This window comes from Melospiza melodia, chromosome 12, assembly GCF_035770615.1.
Source record: "Melospiza melodia melodia isolate bMelMel2 chromosome 12, bMelMel2.pri, whole genome shotgun sequence".
NCBI lineage: Eukaryota > Metazoa > Chordata > Aves > Passeriformes > Passerellidae > Melospiza > Melospiza melodia.
This window is the reverse complement of record NC_086205.1, coordinates 12,709,646-12,732,225: the sequence shown is the minus strand read 5'-3', so window position 1 is coordinate 12,732,225 and position 22,580 is coordinate 12,709,646. Positions and strand designations below refer to the sequence as shown.

General features: G+C 45.8%; 1 protein-coding gene across 1 annotated transcript in view; it reads left to right on the top strand.

Moving 5' to 3' along the window:
* The first annotated feature begins 324 nt into the window (after positions 1-324).
* IRS1 (insulin receptor substrate 1) overlaps positions 325-22,580 on the top strand; it is a 48,488-nt gene continuing 26,232 nt past the window's right edge. The window contains exon 1 of the mRNA XM_063166825.1: positions 325-4,765. Coding sequence (XP_063022895.1) covers positions 1,209-4,742 — 3,534 coding nt within the window. The 5' untranslated portion in view covers positions 325-1,208 and the 3' untranslated portion in view covers positions 4,743-4,765. The remainder of the gene's footprint in view (positions 4,766-22,580) is intronic.

Sequence of the window (22,580 nt, the reverse complement as noted above, 5' to 3'; positions counted from 1 at the left end):
GGCCGGGCGCCGCCGCAGCCGTGACGGACGGGAGGCGGCACCAATGGGGGCGCGGCGGCGGCGGCCCCGCGGCCGCGCTGAATGAGGGCAGGGCGGAGGGCGGAGCGGCGGCGCTGGCCGGGAGCCTGGCGGCGGCTCCGGGGATGGTCCACGCACTGGCGCCGTCACGTGTTGTTCTCCTTGGAGTGAGCCTGAGCCGCGGCGGCGGGCGGAGGGGGCTGGACTGCCGAGCGCGGCCCCCGCCGCCTGTTTTGGTGCGGGGCGCCGGGAAACTCCGAGGAGAAGCCGGCGGAGAAGGAGCCGCCGCGGCGGTGCCCGCTCCCCCGGCGGGCTGGGGCACGGGAGGGGGCCGCGCCGCCGGCCGCTGAGGCGCTGCCGCCTGGAATGAAGAGGAGGAGGAAGAGAGGATGTTCCTTCGGTACTCGGGCTTGCCTCCCCTCCCGCCGCTGCCGGGCTGCGCCGCGTGTGGAAATGGCACTTTCTCTGCCTAACGAGATGGGACTGAATGGGGTCGCCAGCCTCCTCCGCACGCACGAGCGGGAGCAGCAGCCTCGGCGCTGATATTTGGGGAAGGGGGGTTGTATTGTGGGCGGTATTTTTTTTTTAATTTTCTGTTTTTTGAGAGGAGAGCGAGAGAGGGGAGAGCATCGTGTATTTTTGGGTGCAAACCCCGGACTTTGCAAAACAATCTCCGCCCCCGAGAGGATATTTAATCTGCAACAGAGATCGCTGCTCGCGGAGGCAAACTTGAGCCGGGGAAGGGGTGCAGGGAGCGGAGGAAAGGGACCCGCGCCTCGCTACCGGCCCCGCCGGAGCCCGACCCCTGCGAGGGAAGATGTGTTTTTCATTCCCGGCTGCTCATTTTGGGACGAGACTTTCGTCTGGACTGATCGGGACTGGACTTTTTAAGGACGAGCTTACGCGTCTAAGCGCGATTTGGGCATAAACAGCAACACAAACTCTGATTTGGTGCTGGAAGCTGCCTCTGCCACTGAACAGCTGCTCTCACCCTGCTTCTGTCCCTCCCCCGTCCCGTTCTCAAAAGAGGATCTTGAGCTATTTTGCCTTTTTTCTTTTTTTTATTTCCCTTTTTTTTTAAATTGTTGTTGCATGAATTTTATTTTAGGTGGTTGCCTTTCCTGGCTGGCTTGGCTGTTTTGGGGTCTTGCAGACTGCGAGCTGCAGTAGCAACTCCACCACCTCTCATCATGGCCAGCCCCACGGATAATAACGAGGGCTTCTTCTCAGATGTCAGAAAGGTGGGTTACTTGCGCAAACCCAAGAGCATGCATAAACGATTTTTTGTGCTGAGGGCAGCCAGTGAGTCTGGACCCGCCCGGCTGGAGTATTACGAGAATGAGAAGAAATGGAGACACAAGTCGGGGGCCCCCAAGCGCTCCATCCCACTAGAAAGCTGCTTCAACATCAACAAACGGGCTGACTCCAAGAACAAGCACCTGGTGGCCCTCTACACCAAGGACGAACACTTTGCCATTGCAGCTGACAGTGAACCTGAGCAGGAGAGCTGGTACCAAGCACTGCTGCAGTTGCACAACAGGGCCAAGGGCCACCATCACCTCCATCACCATCACCACCACCACCACAGCGATGTCACTTTTGGAGGCAGCAGCACAGGACTGGGGGAAGCAGGTGAGGACAGCTATGGTGAGGTAGCCCCTGGTCCAGCTTTTAAGGAAGTTTGGCAAGTAATTCTGAAGCCTAAGGGCCTAGGCCAGACAAAGAACCTGATTGGCATCTACCGCCTGTGCCTGACTAACAAGACCATCAGCTTTGTAAAACTGAATTCAGATGCGGCTGCTGTGGTGCTGCAGCTGCTCAACATCCGCCGCTGTGGTCACTCTGAGAACTTCTTCTTCATTGAGGTGGGACGCTCAGCTGTCACTGGACCTGGTGAGTTCTGGATGCAAGTGGATGACTCAGTGGTGGCACAGAACATGCATGAAACTATCCTGGAGGCCATGCGAGCCATGAGTGAGGAATTCCGGCCCCGTAGCAAGAGCCAGTCCTCCTCAAACTGTTCCAACCCGATCTCTGTGCCCCTTCGCAGGCACCACGTCAACAACCCTCCACCGAGCCAAGTGGGGCTCAGTCGGCGGTCCAGGACTGAGAGCGTCACGGCCACTTCTCCTGCCGGTGGTGGAGGTACAGGTGGCAAACCCAGCTCTTTCCGGGTTCGAGCATCGAGTGATGGGGAAGGCACAATGTCAAGACCTGCTTCTGTGGATGGCAGCCCAGTTAGTCCCAGTGCTAACCGGACTCACTCACACAGACACCGTGGCAACTCCAGGCTCCATCCTCCACTCAACCACAGCCGGTCCATCCCAATGCCTTCCTCGCGCTGCTCTCCTTCAGCCACCAGTCCAGTCAGCCTGTCATCCAGCAGCACTAGTGGCCACGGCTCCACCTCAGACTGCCTGTTCCCACGAAGGTCTAGTGCTTCAGTTTCTGGCTCTCCTAGTGATGGTGGATTTATTTCTTCTGATGAGTATGGTTCAAGCCCGTGTGACTTTCGCAGCTCTTTTCGCAGTGTAACCCCTGATTCGTTGGGACACACCCCCCCTGCCCGGGGTGATGAAGACCTCAATTACATCTGCATGGGAGGGAAGGCCACCTCTTCTTGCTGCAGCCTGGCAGCACCCAATGGCCATTTCATCCCACGCACCTGCCACCCTCAGCAGCAGCCCCGCTATCCTAGTACACCCTGCTGTCCTCGAGGTGGTAGTGAGGAGGTTGCCGACTTGGAAAAGGCATTCAGAAAGCGGACTCACTCTGCAGGCACTTCGCCCACCATCTCCCACCAGAAAACACCCTCACAGTCTTCAGTGGCCTCCATTGAGGAGTACACGGAGATGCTGCCTTCTTACCCCTGTGGCAGCAGCAGGTTGCCCTCCTACCGCCACTCAGCCTTTGTGCCCACTCACTCCTACCCAGAGGAGTGCCTGGAGATGCACCACATGGACAGTGGCCATCATCGGACCAACTCTGCCCCGCACACGGATGATGGCTACATGCCCATGTCGCCTGGTGTAGCCCCTGTGCCCAGTGGTGGGGGGCCCCCCAAGGGTGGTGACTATATGCCCATGAGTCCCAAGAGTGTGTCGGCCCCGCAACAGATCATCAACCCTGGCAGGGGTGGCCGCCACCCTCCAGCCACAGTGGACTCTAATGGCTACATGATGATGTCCCCCAGTGGCAGCTACTCCCCCGACAGCAGCTCTGCGGGCTACGGCAAGATTTGGACAAATGGTGCCGGCCACCACCCAAAACTCTCAGTGGAGAGCAACGAAGGGAAGCTCCCCTGCGGCGGCAGCGACTATATCAACATGTCCCCAGCCAGCGGCTCCACCACCAGCACTCCGCCCGACTGCTACTTCGGGGCTGCGGGGCAGCCGGGGGTCGAGGAGGCGGCCACCGTAGCGCACCACAAACCCATCTACTCCTACTTCTCGCTGCCGCGCTCCTTCAAGCACGTGCACCGGCGGGGCGGCAGCAGGCCGGCGGGGACAGCCGAGGAGGGCAGCCCTCAGCCCCGCATCGCGCTCGGCTCCAGCCGCCTCCTTTACGCGGCCGAGGACTCGTCCTCCTCCACCAGCAGCGACAGCCTGGGCGGTGGCGGCGGCCCCGAGGGCGGCTCCCCGCCTCAAGCGCAGCCCCCGCGCAAGGTGGACACGGCCGTGCAGACCAAGGGCCGCCTGGCGCGACCCACGCGGCTGTCGCTGGGTGGCCCTAAGGCCAGCACCCTGCCGCGGGCCCGGGAGCAGCCCCCGGTGCTGCTGCCCCCGGAGCCCAAGAGCCCCGGCGAGTACGTGAACATCGAGTTCATCGCCGGCGAGAAGCCGCCCTTCCCCTCGGCTGCCCTGAGCATGGCCCTGCCGCCGCCGGGCAGCGAGGCGGCCGAGGAGTACATGAACATGGAGCCGGGCCCGCCGCGGGCCCCCTGCCCGCCCGGCTTCGCCACCGCGCGGGCGGCCCGGCTCGGCCGGGACTACGTGGCGATGCAGCGGGGGGGCGCCGCGGCCGGCGGGGGCTCCTGCTCGGACTACGCGGACAGCCCGTCCCCCGGCTCGCCCGCCCGCCCGATCAGCTACGCCGAGGTGCGGGGGGGCCGCGCCGGCCCCGAAAAGCCCCCGCCGGCGGCCGCCACCGCTGGGTCCCCGGAGCTGCCGCGGCCGCCGGCCGAGCTGTCGGCGGCGCCGCCGCGCTCCTCCTCCCTGCTGGGGGGCCTGGGCGCGGGCAGCGCCTTCACCCGCGTCAGCCTCAGCCCCGGCCGCAACCAGAGCGCCAAGGTGATCCGCGCCGACCCGCAGGGCGGCCGGCGGCGACACAGCTCCGAGACCTTCTCCTCCACGCCGAGCGCGGCCCGCGGAGCGGCGGGTGGGCTCGGGGCATCTTTCCCGTGCGGCGGCGCGGGGGGAGCCGAGGAGGTGAAGCGGCACAGCTCGGCCTCCTTCGAGAACGTGTGGCTGCGTCCCGGCGCGGGGGAGGCCGCCGCCCGCCGGGACCCGGGGGTCGTGCCCGCCCTGGAGAACGGGCTCAACTACATCGACCTGGACTTGGTGAGGGACTGCGGCCACCGCCGCCGCCACCACCCACACGCCCCCGCCGAGGCCAAACAGCCGCTGCCGCCGAAGCCCCCGGGCCAGCAGCGCGGGAGTGGCCACTGTGGCGAGGATCTGAGCGCGTACGCCAGCATCAGCTTCCAGAAACGGGAGGAGATGTAGGAGCCGGACGCCCGCCGGGGAAGGTGAGCCGGGACGGGGCGCGGCTCTGCTGGGGGAGTGAAACGACAGCGGAGGTGGGGCGGGCGTCGGGGCTGCTCGTTGCGGTGCCTTCCCGCGGGCTGGGGCGGGCGACATCATCCCCCGGGGCAGCCACGGGTTGGGTTGGTTTCACTGAGCCTTTTGGCCTCACTGCAGCGTGTTTTAGTGGCAGAAGTGTCCCGGAGCGCAGCATCCGTGCGGGTGTCCCGCCGCTGGCCCGCACCTGCATGGGCTGGGGATGCTTCCAAAGCAGCTTCGGACGCTCCTGTTCAGCCGGGGATACAGTATTCTGCTTATTGTGTTGCCACTTTTTTTTACTTTCCGAAATTAGCAGTGCTTCAAAAGTGTGTGGGAGAGGGGTGTGAAAGCGAATAGCTTCTAGTATTGGGCTGGAAGCAGGAAACTCCCAGTGTAATCCTGGTTTGGTCAGTGATTGTGGCCAAGAGTAGAGCAGTGAACCCTGCTAACACGTGCATGGCTAAGGGCATCTACCTCACAGGGCTGTGACCAGTGTTAATTCAGTTTTGTTGGAAGGAGCTGTGAGTTTGGAAACAGACTTCAAAGCCTTTAGAGCATCGTATCCTATCACTTGTGTTTCGGTTGATGTCTGTGTGGCTGTCCCTCACCTGCCAGTGTTACAAACAGCACAAGAAGTGAGCCCCATGAACTGTGTTTTAGCATTGGCTAATGTGTTCTGCTTCTTCCTGAAGCTTTTAATTTTTAATTCGGGAAGAACTTCTGCCAGGCCTTTGCACGTTGATTACAGACATGTAAGATGAGTAGGAGCCTTGTTGGAAGCAGTGTGATGTTTCTGTTGAGTGGGAACTTCATGCAGCACAGAACAATGTATCTTGTTAAGAGCTCATAAAGTACAGCACGCCTGAGTCCTTTCACGAATGGTGAAGAGTGCTTTGTTTTGGTGCAGGAGAGTACTGGCAGATAGTTATCTGTATAGTAAATTTACTTTATAGTAAATTTTGTCATTCAATTTTAACATGCCTGAGCAGCAGCATGGTTAAAGCAGTTACTATGAATATATGGGGAACATTAGGGGGTGAAACTCACACCACTGTTTACATCATCTCAGTATTTGTGTCACCTGTTGACTGTGCTGAAGGGAACATTGAGGGCTGGTGTCGGTGTGATGCCTGGGATCATATGTTTTTCATATCTAGGTGTTTTGCATCCTTATAACCTGAAAAAAGGCAAAACAGTCTCTTCACATTTGCTGCTTGGCATTGCTGCTGTTGCCCATTAGAGCAAAGCAGTATTAAGTCTTTGTCTTACATGACCTACAAATATTAGGTTAATTGCAAGTTCAAGATGGGACTTAGGATCAGTGCAAATATTGCCAGTCTGGTTCAAGTGGCAACTGGTAACTTTTGTGGCTGACAGGACTGTGCTGAGTGTCACCATACATTATTTGTGACTAAATGTACACAAATTTACACAGCCACACCTTTTCTCAGTTCTGGCATGTGCTTGCAGGAGCCCTGTTTCTGCAGATGGCTCTGCTTAGGACAGCATTGGTGTTGTGAATTCTTCAGGAGGAGACTTTGGCAAAGGATGCAACATGTTCTGTAGTTCAGTCACTTTGCTGGGAGCATCACTGTTCCCTCCCACCTGTGCAGTGTTGAGGCTGGAGAGTAAGTGTGAGAGAAGATCCTTGGTCAGTGTGTGGGTAAGTAAAGAATATATGAAGGGTATGAGAAGGCAGGTCTGGCAGGGAGTAGTGTCATAGCTGCTTACACAGTTTTTTCCAAATGCACTGCTTTCCTTTTGCTGTGGATAGCTTGTTCAATTGAACTATGTGTCATCTTTAACATAAAAGCTGTGGCAATGCTCTCCATGGTGGTGTTAGGTAGATACCTGCTGTGATTATGCTGTTCAGTGAAAGATTAGGATGTGGAAGACCTGATAAAAGAACTCATGGAAAAATACTAGGCAGATGCTTTTAAGGGCAGCACTGTGTAAATAGAGTAATTGTTATTTGAAGTTCGTTCTTATTTCCCAAAATTTGGATTGGATTGAGGAGGCACAGTTTCTGGGAGGCAAGGGAAGAATCAGGTTGTAATTATATGGGGAGTTTGAGCCATGGCTGTTCCTTCTCCCTTCCCACTGTAAAGCTTTGTTGGTTGCTTGTAGCCCTCTCAGACCTTAACTGTTGGGACTCTTGTTTCCAAGGTTAGATTTCTTGCTATCAATTGAAACTTGTCTTGTAAAATTCAGCCTGACCAGCTCATCTCTTGAGTGTGCTAAGGAAAGAAACCAAACAATGTTTCGTTCGTACTAAACCATTTTTATAGTTATTTTTTGACATGTGCTTGTACCTTTTTTGCTTTGGAGGTAAAACTTTGGTTTGGCAGGAGACTTGTTCTGTGTAGGTGTGTAGGTTTTACCTTACGCCATTCCTAAGAAAACCTGCCTGGAGCTGAATGATTTATGGGACTGATTGCACATGCCTGAAAAAGTTGTTGAACACCTTCAGCCAAACCATTCACCTGAAAACTGCACAGTTCCCCAGAGCTTTGCCTGCCTTTCCCAGTGAGCAGCAGAGCAGGCTGTGCCTCCTTGGCCAGCTTCTCCTGTGCTCCTGGTGGCAGCTGGGGCTGTCCAGGCTGCAGCTGAGAGCGGGGAGGTTGTGGTTGTGGTTTCTCCTGTTGGTGCCTGAGCAAGTGAAAGATGAAGGAAAAGCTGCTTGGTGTGTTTGCAGGTACAGTAGAGAGGAGAAAACATCTGGGGCTGGGAAGGGAAAGGTGAAGCTGCAGGCTTCAGAACAAGGGCTGGGGAAGGCTGCACTAAGCACTCTTTACTCTCCCTCTCCTCCATGCGTTATTATTTACACTTTTCATTTCAGAAGGGGCAAAGGGACTGTACATGTTGGTTTACTTTTTCCCTCCATAGAACAATATTCCAGCCCATCCCAAAGGCCAAAACGATCTGGATAGTGCTTGTTTTATCCATTCTGGAATTTTCTGTTGTTGCTATCTACAAGACATCTGCAGTGACCCCAAATGTTGGCTGTTCATCTCCTAACAGTAAAATGACTGTTTGCTGCTTTGATGCAAACTACCTGACTCCTGTCCTTTTCCCTGCTCCCTTTCTCTGCCAGCTGCCTCCAAGTTGTTCAGACATGAGATTCTGAAGTATTTTTAGTCTCTTTCAAGTGTAATTATTTCTCCTAATATTAAGGATCCTGGCTGAAATAACCATGTTGTTTCCCAAATTTCATTGAAAAACATTTCTCTCTCACCCACAGAATTCCTCTGCACTCTCCAATCCCATTGCCTTCCCTGTCATATATTCTTGGCTGTTTCCCAGCAGCTGGCCCTGCCCTAGCTCTCTTCTTTTTTCCTGTTAGAAGTGCTGTAGTTTCAGTGCACTTCTCTATGCTCTCCTGCCCAAACCTTTACCTCTGCTTTAGAGAACTGGGTACTGTTTTGTGTGTCTAGCCTGGCTGGTGACTCTTGGATCCTCTGATGAGTGGCCTTTTATGCTGTAGCTGGAAGGCTCTGTTGTTGCAATTGCCAAGTTGTGCTGGGAAACACCAGCCCATGACATGGAAAAATTGAGGGGAGAGAGCAGTGTAGCCCGAAGGCATTTTCCTCCTGCTTGGAGTTTTGCATGCACAGATGTGGTGGGCTGGTCCTGGCCAGACACCAAGTGTCCACCAGAGCCACTCTATCACTCTCCTCCTCAGCTAGATGAGGGAGAAAAAGATACAACAAAAGGCTCATGAGTTGAGATGAGGGCAGGGAGAGATCGTTCATCAATTACTGTCGTGGGCAAAACAGGCTCAACTTGGGCAAATTGGTTTCATTTCTTACCAGTCAAATCAGAGTAGGATAATAGGAAATAAAAACTAAATCTTAAAACACTTGTCCCCCACCCCTTCCTTCCTAGCTGGAGGGAACTTCACTCCCCATTTCTCTACCTCTTCCCCACAGCAGCACAGGGGTTCGAGAATGGGGATTTTGGCCTGCTCACTGCATGTTGTCCTGCTGCTACTTCCTCTGCAGAATAGTTTCCTGTATCCACAGTGGCTCAGATGTCCTCACTCCTCTCTCTGGCTGCAGTTGTGCAGTTTTTTCTGTTCTTAAATACACAATCCCAGAGGTGGTGCCTCTGTCAGTGGCACTGCTTGGCCTTGGCCAGGTGTATCTTGGAGCTGACTGGCAATGTCTCTGTCACACTTGGGGGCAGCTTCTAGCAGCTTCCCTGAGGAACCACCCCTGTAGATCCCACTGTCAAAACCTTGCACATAAACCCAAGACAGCGGTGAGCAGATGTTGTGGATTTGCTGTGGATCCTGCTTCTGGGGTTGCTGTGAGAAGGCTCCTCAAATGAGCAGGGGTTTTGAAGATGAACTACTGATAAGTTGTGTTTTGAGTATATAGTCATAAAATATTCCAAAAAAGGAAACCATTAGATGTTGGCTCTGGAGAAACAGGAAATGCAGTATCAAGACAGTGGAATGAATTCAGGTATCTTGCTTTGATCTCCAGAGCTTCAAAGCTTCATTTCCATTTTGTTGATGACTCTGAGAACTCCTGAATGTAAGTGCTAATAACACAGAATAGAATATGTGTAGTGTAAGCAAGTGGTAACTTGGCTCACTCTAGCTTTGATGCTGACTGTTTCACCCACTGCATGGGTGGTTTGGGGTTTTTTGGTGATGTAAGAAAATGGAAAACAGTACAATGGAAATTCAGCGCAAGGGCATCTGTAGGGTTGTTAGACCTTTTGCCTGTATCCAGTTAAAACAAAACACTTCTAAAGGTAGAGCTAAACTTTGTGTGGTTCTCATGAAAATACACATGATGGTAAACAGAAAATTGCTCATGTCATTCTTGTACTATATGCCTTTTTGGGTTTTTTGGTTTTATTTTTGGGAGACTGCTTGCTTTTTAAATTTATTTCCTTCATAATTTTCAATAGTTGTGTTCTTTTTCTCAAGTTAAAAACTTAAGGTGGAACAACAGCAGTTCATAAAATCATAGGATATCCTGGGTTGGAAGAGACCCACAAGGGTGCCAAAACAAGACTTGTACACTTGAATTAAGTTTCTAGGGGCGCGTTGTTTCCCGAACTGAAGAACAGAAGTTTCTGTAGTTTTGGGTCAGCACCAAGGTAAATACCAGCATGTTATGAAAGTTTTTCATGCTTTGTGGGCATTACTGTAGACAAAACAGTGCATTTCTTACTGTATACACACACTAGTTTTTCCTCACACCTAATTATTTGCCAAAATTGAGCCTGTGTCTCCACATACTTGCATATTTGCAGTCCTCCTGTTTAACAAGACCACAAGCTTGTAATTAATGGCTTTAGGTGTTTCTCTTTTGTTTTCCTGGCTTAAAAACAGAAACAGAATTATTTATAAACAAATTCATATGATTATGAGGTACTACCTGGACATCTTTAGCACATGGTTTTCACAGTTAGTTAATGTTTAAGCTGGTTTTTGAATGTGGTTTAAATTTGAAAATGAAACAGGACATTGCAGGGTGAGGATGATGCTAATTTTTAATAGCAACTGTAGGGAGATCATAAATTTCCCTAGATAACACTTGTAAATAGAGGATTACAGCTTGTTAATAAAATGCAGCAAGCAGCTGTGGAATGGGAATGTAATTTGACCAATGTCTTCAGTATGGTGCATTGTTAATGGACTACTTTATGATAGCTAAAATTTTATATTCATTAGGACTGTACAGTTTTCATTACTTCCTAAATACTTGAGTGCAAGTACTGAAAGTAAATTTACTTGAATATTCTTTTGAACAAGTAAGTGTATAATAGCTTGTTTGTAAAGAAAGTGTTTTTTTTTTTCCAGTTTCTGGAAGCTCTGAAAATTAATCTGTTCAGTACTGATTATTACATGAGTTAAAGTCACATAAGCTTTAAAAATAATTTTGGTGTCCAGTGATATGGAAGACAAATAGATGCTATTTTCCAAAACTAATTTGACTTTAGGTTTAACGTCTGTGCCAAGTTTCAATGAAAACTAATTATTGTGTTTGATTGACAGAGTTATGAAATACTCTTAAAGACAAGAGGAAAAGGAGGGCAAAGCTGTTCATGGGGCCTATGCTGTGACCAGGAGAGACTGCTGGCATGAGATAATGGAGAACTTGAGGTGAAGGCTGGGGGGCACTTACAGAAAGTGGTATGGGAAGGAGGTGGAAATGAGAGAGAAATTACTTGGGGGACACACAAACTATGGCAGGATGATGTAGATAGAATTGCAAGGTGTTTGTGATCTGAGGGGAACTGGGATAAGTGATATTTGAAAGTTTGAGGATGAGTATAGAGAAATGTGGAGAGCCTGGATATACACAAAGAGTTTGTTTTAGAGGTGCTCATTTTGCATGGTACTGCAGTTTTCTGAAGGTGTTTTTCCTTCTGTTTTTTTTTTTGTTTTTTTTTTTTTTTTTTTTTAATCTTTATTACAGGGATGAACACTCTGCTTAGGAAGCACATGTAGTCCTTATTTGTTATTGGATTTTATTTTTTTTTTAGTATTTGGATATTCTGCTGACCTTAACAGGATGATTTGCTTAGTAAGGCAAGCAGAAATTTACCTCCAGCTCTCCTTTCCTGAATTCTTTGTCTTGTAATATCCCTGTCACAACCACAACAGTAAACCACAGATACAAATCTGAATTAAGTCCAAGATAAATGAGTGAATTTTAACATTAAAACTCCTTGATTTTATAAAATATATACAGTAGAAGGAGGACTATATTTGCACAGGTTTTTTTAACTGCAGCATTATCTTCTTTACACTCTACTGCTTGGACAGTTATAAATTTGATTTGGGTTCATTAGTTTAATATTTTGTCTTATGAATTAGTAAGTATAGATTCTCTTTTTAAAATGTAAATAATATATTGTAAAAGAAAACTTCAAATGACAAAGCTGTTGTGGCTTGTTACAATAGATGCAGTTTTCATTTTGTGGTAAGAGCTGCAACACAAATACATTAATACTGACAAATATGTCTGAATTCCCAACTTGTCAGAATGGGAAAAGTTGGCTTTTGGTCATCTGTACGTGATCTGATGTGTTACAGTTCCTGTTCATAAAAGTGAGTAGCATTATTCTATTTTTACATAATTCTGGGGCTTTGATAAGTGGTGATTATTATTTTGACTACATGAAATAGAGACAGGAGAGACATTGGTAACTTGAAAAAAAAAAGATTCACAAGTTTAACATCTTTACTCTCTGCTTACAGAAATGATGTGAAATTTAACAAAAGCCAAGGTGTGAACAGATAAAGGAGATTTAAATAAGCCTGGCACTCTTAACTAACTAAAGGATGTCTTGATATATGTCTCTCTGATCATGCTTGACATATCTAGGTCATGTTCTCTGAAGACTATTATTAGAGATTTAACCTTGGGTAATTGTGAAGTGTATTTTCTTCAGAGTAATTTTTGATCAGGTAGGTGAGACAGTGGAAGTTTGTGTGTGTTCAAGTGCTTGTAATAATTTGGGAGTCTAGTTGGAAGACCTGGTTTCAGCCACCTGAGCTGGAAGGTGAAATGTACTGTTCCATGGGCTATCATAGAAGATTTACCTGTGTACATTTTGTCAACTGTTGCAAAATTCTATTTTTTTGGAAGCTGGGAATGGTGGAAGAAATGACCTGTTAAATTTTCAAATAAGATATGTTTCAGGAGGATGGTGTGCACCTTACAGCTAGCAGAGCTGTTGAAGTGTACTTGCACATTTGAACTCTCTGATGATATGTTATATAAGGGAGGAATGTAGAGTCTGGGAACATCTACAGCTTTAATTGACTGTGTTTCTTCTTCTTCTGCCTCAGCCCATCCCCTCCAGCCTGTGTAGGATTTGGACATTTTTAACCACTAGGGCACCTAAGGATTGCACATACCTTCTTTGAAATACAGAATCTGTGTGAATAGGAAAAATGGGAATTCACTAGCAGCCTTGTTTCCTGTGTAGTTTCAGCAGTCTGGCTTTCAGTGTGGTGCACAAATATTTGTTAAGGCATAACTATAGGGTAGGAACTCCATAAGCTGGATTTGCCAGTCAATAAAATACTTAACTAGTTTGTGCACAGGAGCCTTCTTTCAGTGGCACAGTTCCCTGAAGGAATAAAGAGCTTGAAGCTGGAGTGGAGGAGACTAAGCCAGTCTGATTACATGGGTTCCTTCTGCCCTTACTTCACTGAACTGTGGGATTGAAACCAAACCAAAACAAACTCTCCCATCATCCTGCTAACCAGATCCTGCATGTCTGTACATCACCAGTAACATTCATGTAAATGCTGTGCTGAGAGTTCTGTGTCTTCACTGAGAGAGTAAAAGAACCTCAAGAACTGTACATGGGAGGTAGAAGATTGAGTTTGTCTCTCCTCTTACAGCACATCTCAGCTGTAGTCTTCTGTTTATCAGTTTGTAAGTGACTGCAAAGGAATGGAAGGGAAGCCAGTAAAGCACCATGGCTGGAGCTGTGACTTGTTTCAGGTCTGACCTGAGCTTCCCGTGCCCTGTGCTGTGTGAGAGATGCAAAGACACCTCAGGTGACAGCTGATGTGTGCCAGGGAGGGAATCTTTTAGATTAAAACACTGGATGGTAATTAATCTTCAGCCAGCTGATCTTCATTTTGAAGAGAAGATTGCTGTGTTAGAAAGAGAATTTTAACCCCTAGAGAGCAGGAAATGAGTGACAGGGGAGATGTTTTGGCTTTAGACAGACTGGGAGCCCGGCAGCCTCCTGTATGAGCTGCAGGGGAGTGCTGGGGTCCCAGTGAGCGATGCTTTGGCACTTTGCTGAAATACCTTAAACTGCTAGAGCAAGGAGACAGTGATGTTCCAGTAATTCCCAGACTGGTTTGAGGGCTCCTGTGCAAGTGATTGACAAGGTGTTTGGGAGTCACTGGCAGCTGTGATGCTCCAGCCTTCACATAGATACTAACATAGGAGAAATACAGAAGCTCTTCTCTTTCCTGGAGAAGGCACAGATGTAACAGTGTCCTTTGCTGTACCTGCTGTGTCATAGGGCTGGGAAAGTCTGCAGCCTTCCCTGCATGGTACAATGTGCTTTTTCATGATACTTGGTCTCTGTGGTGATACCCAGGGAAATAATGGTTGGGTTCTTCGCTGAAATGATGGTGGCTGTTCCATTTCTGACTCAAACAGGTGCTGTGGGTAAGTGATGGTGATGTTGGCTGAGTGGTCTCTGAAAAATGGGATTAATTTTCATTTCTTCAGAAGAGTTTGTGCTGTCATTATTGGTGATTCCTCTCCTGCAATTCCTGATCACCATTTCTGAATTACTTGTTACTTCAAAACAGCAAATGGTGCATTTATGGAGCAGAATGTTACATAATAATGAGGACATAAACTAACAAGCTGTTTACTTAGTTGAGGCTAAGACAATGTTATCTTACTTTTTTTCCCTATTTTGGAATTTATCCACAAAGATTTTCCTTTCAGAGTACACTTGTATTTCCTGGAAATGACCAGCAGTAGGTAGCTCAGCTTGAAAGTGCAGTCCTTGAAAGAGGTAGGGCAGCTCAGCATGCCACAGGTGTATTCCTTGTTTTGATGGGAATGAAGATCTGTACTATGGCTACATGAAGGGAAAAATGAGCAACACTTGGCTTTTTGTAGTGATGGTAAATTCAAACTGAGCCATTTTCATTTGGGGAAAGTGAAAGTGACTAATTGAAATCTTTAGGAGGACAAAAATATATTTTAGATGGAAACAACATTGTTGAAATTGAAAAAAATTGCCTCTCTTTAACATGTTACGTTTACCCTGTTTCTCTTTTTGACTTCTTCGCTTGCAAAGCATGGGCACACTGTACCATCCCTTCATGCTTTGCTATGTTACAAAGTAGTATTTTTAGCATTTAGTCCACTTTTCTGTGTTGCAGATCACAGTTGATTTTTTTTTCTTAACACTGTCAACTAAACTACAAAATTGAAAAAAAAATTTGCTTCTCTTTAAAAGAAAGGGAAATTCAGGAGTACTAAATAATTCATTGCTTGATTGCAGATAAAAAATGAAATACAGGTAAGGAAATCTTAGTTTAGGTGTACTGAAAATTATTGCAAACAAAGGAAACTTTCTATCTCCTGTGTGTGGTTCAGGAATCCCAAAAAGCAGGCTGGCTGGCACACCTGGGCCAGGTCCTGCAGGAGCTTTGGGCAGGTGTAACCAGCTTGCCTTCCTGCAAAGGAGGGGTCTCACCTGGGCTGCCTTCACTCCCATCTGCCTGCTCCGCTGTGTCCCTGGGCTGGTTCCAGTCCATGAAATGGTAACTGTAGTCAGGCTAGCCTGTTCTGTAGTAATTGTTTATATTTCCTCATTTTACACATAATAGCATTCAGATTTCTGAGAAAGAGCAAAATAAAATGTATAAAGAGGAATTCAGTTTGCTTAGGAAGCTGTATATTGAAAACTGTAAACATTTTTTTCTTGTTGAAAGTTAATATTTGTTCTAGTGTCAGTATTTTGGAAATAATCTTGTATTTTGTTGCCTTTATCATCATCTTGTGAACACGATGCATAATGTTCTTGAATGCCTTGGATATCTTAATATGGGTGGATAGCCATGTGTGATTTACATCTAACTTACCAGTTTGAGATCAAAACAGAAGCAGATGAAACTAAATAGAAGAGCAGTGATGGAAGCCAAACAGCTCCAGATCATCCCTTGTCCTTTTCCAGCTGCTGTGCATGCTCCCTCCTCCCACAGCTGCTTCTTGGGAGCAGGAGTTACAGAACGGTGCACTGTGCATGAACATTGGACTTTAAACATGTGAATGGTGCACTTTACTCTTCAATGGATTAACACAGCTGATTAATTCATATGCAAGGCAGTCTTGAATCCTTTAAACAATTTAAGAGTTCTTAAAAGTGAAACAAAACTCAAATGTATTTATTAATTCTTTTCTGTATGAAACTTCTTTATCTAGCAAGCTCTGCTAGAAGGGGAAAGCCCTGCTGAAGGTGTGCAGGCATGTAGCTAGGGCATGTTTTTTCAGGCCTTTGAACTAGGTTAGGAATGTGTCTCAAGATGGAAGAATGAATAGTTACTTGGTGCTTTTAGCCTCCGGGCCTGAAACTCGCAAGAGGAATGTTATTGTGTCTTCAAAGCCTGTTTCACACAAGCCTTTGTTGAGCAGGAACTTGGAGAGCCTTTGTATTATCATGCACACAACAAAAAGAGCCAGCCACCCAATTTGATCTAATTGGGCGGCAGCGGTGAGATGTTTCTTCAGTAGGAAGGCTCTCGAAAATGGGGTGCAAAATTTTAATTAGGAAATACACTTTAGAGTGAAGGGATTGCCTACACAGAGGTTTACCAGCTTGCTAAAACTCTGTAATTATACTGATGCAATTCCCCATATGCACATCCCCTCTTTTTCACCTCTTCCCTATGTAGTGCTTTCCCAGGAAGAAAGCAAATATTTACATTTCTTTTAAATTCTGTTTTGACCCTGAGGTAGTGGTAGCACATCCCTGGAGAAGGCAAGCTGAGGTTGAGAAAGTAGGGTGGTTCAGGTTGAAGTAATTTTTGTCATGCTTTCTCAAAAATAAATCTCTATTCAGGACAAATTTGCTGCAATATATTAATACTACCTCAATTAAGACAGAACTTTCATTCAGTGTAACTATCAAATGTTTAGAAGAAATAAACCCATTGCTGTAGTGAGCATGAGTGGGGTTTGAAGTGCTACAGCCTCACTTCTGAGAAAAGCAGCTGCTTCAGTAGATACCCAGAGAAATTTATTTTCATTTTAGTGTGAGTAACCTAATGTTTATTCAAAACTGAATGAGGTCAACAGAAAATACAGGAAAACAGCTTCATTTTCTCAAGTTTTTTAGTAAAAGAATCCAAAGAACTCTACAAAATCAGAAATTTTGAATTCCACAGTAGCCAGTTTCACTCAATTTCACCTACTCAAGAGATGAGGTTTAAAAATAAGAAAAAAATTGTCTTTAAATGCAACACTTATTTTGTTAAGTAACTTCATTAGGTGTTCAGGGAGTTTGTTCATTTTCATCCTGTTTTTCATTCAAAAAGAGGTTGAAAAGTCATAAAATTTAACCAGCTACTAAATAGTGACCTGTGTTGGTCATTAATTTCATGTCAAGACTCGGCATAAATGTACACTAATAGTATTGTCTAACTAGGGACTATATTAAATGCTAAATTAAAAGGTTATATTGCAGATCATCATGATTTAGTGGTTATTGGTGTTTGAGAATGACCATTAAGGACATAAAAAAATAAGTTTTCTCATTTGCTAATCTAAATTTGATTATTTTAATTACTTTAATTTGAATTAATCCACTGTGAAGCTAAGTGTCAGTATGTACATGATCATTAAATGTATTTGAACTGATATAATCATGCAGAAATGAAGGATAGGCACAGAAAGGACCTGGATACAGGGTGCTGCCTGATGCAGAGGAGCAGGAGCAGACAATCCATGAAATGATAGGAAGCTCAGTGGGGGAGAGGTGAGGGCAAAACCGCAAGTACAGAAAAGTGGTGGTTAAATGTTTTGAAGGGTAAGAGTGACAGGCATGCTGTGTAAATTGGCCAGCTCCTGGGTCTTCTGTAAGAGAAATTTCACAAGGTTAGAGTAGGAAAAGTTGTGTAGGAAGGGGCTCAGGGGCTGAGTGAGCAGAAAGAGAAATTGGAATAATGCCGGGAAGCTCAGATTTCAGTTGATGTAATTGGACTTTAATGGCTTGAATGATTCATAATCTCTTAGTTTGATAAGCTGTTATAAAATTTTAAACATAGGTATGAATGAAGCCTTGTGCTGATAACATTGTGGGATTGCAGCAGTGGAAAGTGTTGATGTGCCAAGAATTGTTAGAGGAAGAAAATTCCTCTAACATACAATGTGTTCGTAAATTGTGTGTAGGCATATTTTGGAGGAAGGTTTGAATGATCCTTCTGCATGAATGGGCTATGAATTATTTTTCACCTAGGTGTGGAAGGAGAGGAATCTCCAATTGGTGTAAATTGCTATACTTACTTGAGGTTGGTGGACTAGGGCAGCATGCCTCAATTTGGAATGTGTCTCTTTAATAGTTTTTCTTTCTTTTTCTGGAAGGTGTTACTATACTGTTCTGTTTGAATTAATACTGAGTCCCTATTAATTTTAATTAGCTACAGTAATGAGTTAGCTCTAAAGGGCTACACAATCATTTGTAATTCAATGTCTAGTTTATCTTCTACCTTGGTTATTTCATCTTTTCCAAAACTACTTCTCCTGAAGATTGGTGAGATGTTTGATCTGTCTTGATTCAAGCCTGTTTACTTCTGTGTTTCTGAGAGTAGCTCGTCAGCTTTTATTCCTTTATCAAATAACTCCTGTGATGTTAATCATGGATTTGGGTCACATTTCAGCATTTGCATTTGGGTTGAAAGAACAGGTAAAAGCTAAAGATTATTAGCAGGATTGCTTTATACATAGAAGAAAAGAGGACTACAGAACATGTAATGGTAGCCTTTACAGGACTCTTGTTATTTGTAGGACTTTCCAATCTGTTTGTGCTTTTAACTGATGAACTCTTGTAGTAGCATCTAATTGTTCTTCACTGTAACTTTTTGAAAGGTTTTGCTTTGGTTTAATGAAGTCAAGAGTGATAAAAGTCGCTGTCTGGAATCTGTTTCCCTGGCTTTATCTGCATATCTGTGCCTGATTCTTGCAGCTTTTACCATTGTTGTGACTGTCTCTGTTCTGATTCCTTAGGCTTAGTTCATGCAGGTACATCTGAATTAAGGTCAGGGAGAGCTGCAGTGAGTGCAAGCAATCACTGCACTTCAGAAGCAGAATGCAGGACACAGGTTTACCATCAGCCTAGAGAAGTGGAAGGCCACACTGTTGTTTCTATCTCCTTTGAACATGTATTCCTCTGGAGAGTTTTTTGGCATCCCCTGGAGAGCACTTGGGAATATATTTAGGAGAAAATCCAGAACCATTTCTCTAGACATCAGCTAGCTCCCAGTTTGGTTAAAACCAACTGTGAAACTCCATCTGCTGTATTCTTTCAGGCAGCAAATCTTCCAGTAGAATACCTGATGTGATTAGTGCCTTACACTGCCCTTGAAACCACACTTGTCTTGGCATACACTGCTGCTGCTTCTGCCTCTGCAGAAGCTGTCTGAGATTGTCTGCAGGGTTGCTGTGAAACTGTGCCATTAGTGAGTTGTGATCCTGACCAGCTGCAGCACCAGTCCCTCAGCCCAGGGAGTCTCTGCAGGTGTGCTGAGTGAGAATCTGAAAGGTTTATCAAAGTGGGTTTGCTTCTTCACTCACCCTGGAGGTGCTGCTTGAGGTAGGAATGCAGCGTAAGTGTATTTGTGCTGTTAGGAAGAGCTCCACTTCTCAATTATGGCTTGTTTTGGTTAAGGTGGTCTGTATCTGAGAGAAGACATCTTTTACTGCCAAACTTGTGCTTGCTGCTTTAGTATTCATGCTAGTTTAGCTGTCTGTGTTAGTCATCTTCTCAACAAAATATTTTATGCTGAAACCCAAATCCACACTGACAAATTAGCCTTTCTAGTTTAGATAAGGTCATATGTGGAAAATATTTTCAGGTGAAAATGAAAAAATATATGTAATGGCTTCAGAGAGCTGTCTTACAGACCTTCTGGTACAGTTACTCAAGATGTCATATGAGAAACAGGCAGGGTTCCCACCTTTCTGCCCCCAATTCTCCATCATATTTAGTGATTGTAGGAGGATTCAATAAGAAACTGACTCCAGTATTCAATAAGTAACTGGCTGTGATAGAAGGAAACATCAGTTTCCCTAAAACATTTCCCACTGGTCTAACAGCAATTCAGATAAGTCTGTGGAAGAAAACTTTTGTTCTTTTATTTAAAAATCTCTTGCATGTTTGTCCCCAGTGGTGTATTACAAAACTGGATGTCTGTTGTCTGGCACATGTGTGATTGTACAAACAAAACTTTCTTTTAACTATTTGTTGAACTTCTGACATTATGATCTACATTAAGAAGTAACCTCTTAAAGACAACTCAGCCTTTCTGCTGCTCTATGCAGTGTTTCCAGATGTATTTGGGTACAGTTAGAACATTAAAGTACTCGAGGAGCTATTACAGTTGTCTGTAGCCTGGCTTTGGTTTTTCCCTTTGCTTTGGTTTTCTAGCGCTTTCTGTTTTAAGCCTTATTTATTAATAAGTGTTACTGCATTCTGCTTATTTTTTTAAACTACTGTGTCATTTATTTGGCAGGAGAGGAGGAAGGTTAAAGTTCTCCTTACCTCCTCCCCTTCTCTCCAGTGAAACTTTTGATTGTTCTGTTTAATGAGTCATTTTCTCTACAGCTGAAGTTAATTTAGTGGCTAATCCGAGCAGTGAGTATTTTCTGAGTGAGGAAGTGAGAGAACTTTAATTCTTTCCTCTCTTTTCAAATACAAAGGTATATCTTGGGTGTTTAAAAAAAAACCAACATGGAAGAGAACAGTGCCTGTTGGAGGTATTTTATCATTTAACAATAGGTAACAAAACATCCACTGATTTCACTGGAGTGAAGTCACTACTACAGGGGGTGTAGGTAGGGTTTGCAGTGCTGTGCAGCTGCTGTATGTGCAGAAATGCTCTTTTTCAAGGGTTCTTTATCAGTATGTAAAAGCTGATAGGGAATGCTATTGAACTCTTAGTTGCTCTAATTCCTTTTTGCTTGCCAAAGTGTATGTGTGCATTAGAGGGAGTTGTGTGCTCTGGGCTGTTGAAGCTAATCTGGTCAAGAGCATTGTTTTCCAGAGAAAAAGGATAATCAAAACTTTGAAATTAAAATCACTTGTGAAATACTTCTGACGTGTATGTCATAGATTTGTAAAATCTGTTTCATATACTTCTGTTTGCTGAACATAGGGTGTTCTGATTTGGCTGAGTAGTTACAAGTTACTGTGTGGCAATGTCCTCACACCCAAGGCTTTGATTAAACATGAAAAAAATATTAAAGGCTGGTCTACATACAAGCTTACACAGAGAAACAAAAAGTGTGAATTAAGGAAGATAGCATTTTTATACAAGTGTTTCAATACCATGCATAGTAGTGGCTTGTCTGGGCAAATGAAAGGGACAGCATAGAGTGAAAGATTCATTTAGCCCTTTGGGGAAGACACAGAGACATTTCATACCAGATCAGGGTTATTTGAGGTTTTTTTTTTTACAGCTAGGTGTAATTTTAACCAGGGTAAGTTCAGTGACTTTGTTTGCTCATGTGGACCACAGGTATGCATGGCTATTCAAGGTTCAGTCATCAGCTCAACTTCCAATTGACTAAAGCAGATTTCCCCTTGCCCTGAGCCCCTGGTGTCACACAGTGTGTGACAGTGTATTCCTGTGTTCTGTCAGGCTGCTGAGCTGAAGTTGCTGTCTGATTTGGGCCTCCCCTTCCCAGGAAGAAGAAGGGGGGGTTACTGGGGCAGGTGTGGTTACAGCCCTGTCTCTGGACAGCCTCTGGACAAGGGAGAGTTTGTGCTCTGCCAGTTCAGGGCATGAATGGGACTTGTACACGAGGGCAGCTTTGGGCATGCTCTCACTGCTACTTTTTACACTGTCATTTTGGAGAAGGATTCTTAGCCCAGTTCCCATGCTGACACCTCCTTTGCCTCAATATCTGCATTCCTGTAGCTGAGCCAGGCAGCTACCTCAGGGACTCATCCAGACTAAAAGTAACCTTGGCTTAGGGAGGGCAGAAATCAGAATTCAGATTTATTTCATTGCACTGCTACAGACCCTGGTGCCAGGGCAAAGGAGGGGATGCTGTGTGCAGTGGGAACATTTACAGCAACAAGAAGACAGGCTTGTACAGGCTTCAGGTAGACATGAAACAGTGATCATCATCTCCCTGCAACATTTTCATTCACTTTCTGAAGTGCTTGTTTCATTGGGCCAGGGCAGTAATGATGGTGTGAAGCAGAAGGGGCTTGTTTTTTTCCTGTGTTAGGATCATAAAACCTTTCTAACTCTAATGACTGGAAGTGAGCCTTATGCACAAAGGTTCTTTTGTTTTGTTTTTGTATAAACCCATTTGATGTTAAGCAGCCAAATCTCATCCTTTATGGTTGGTCTAATGCGTTTTTTAGAAGCTACTGCGCTTCTTGTTTAGCTTTCAGCCCCAGCTCCAGAAGGCTGCATCTCCTTACATGGTCTTGTCTCTTACCTGCTAAGTCAGGGATGCCAAAAAAGCACTGAACACCTCTGGTTAGAAGCTTGAATTGCTTCTTAGGAGTGTTAATTACTACAATAATTTTTCTGTCCTTCAGCTATGCAGAGTGTTACGGGTTTTTTAAAAGAAAATTTCCAGTTCTTAATAGAAATGGGAGTGATTGTGCTAAATTGTGTAGTAAGGTGAGGGGTTTGTTGCTGTTATGGTTTGTTTACTCTTGAATAGCTTTCCTGAAAGGCTTTCTGTCTGCTCTCTGTGCTTATGGAACCATACAAGCTCTTGCTCCTTGGGAAATGTGTCACTGGGAGCTCTCTGTAGCAGAGAAAAGCCCAGTGGCTGAGGCTTATGCAGTAGCCTGTCAGAGCACCAGCAGCAGGTGAACTGATAGTTTCCCTTACCCACTATTTGATTTGGATGTGCAGGGCAGAGATCAGTAGTTTGCTGAGATGTTAGGTGCTAGAAGGGGATGCACTTTGTGCCACGAGGTAGATTCTAGGTTTTGTTCCTCAGATCTGCAGGCGAGTATTTTGATTTGAAATCTTTGCCATTTTACTGTGTATTTGAAAATTAGGAACAGATGCAGGCTTTTTTT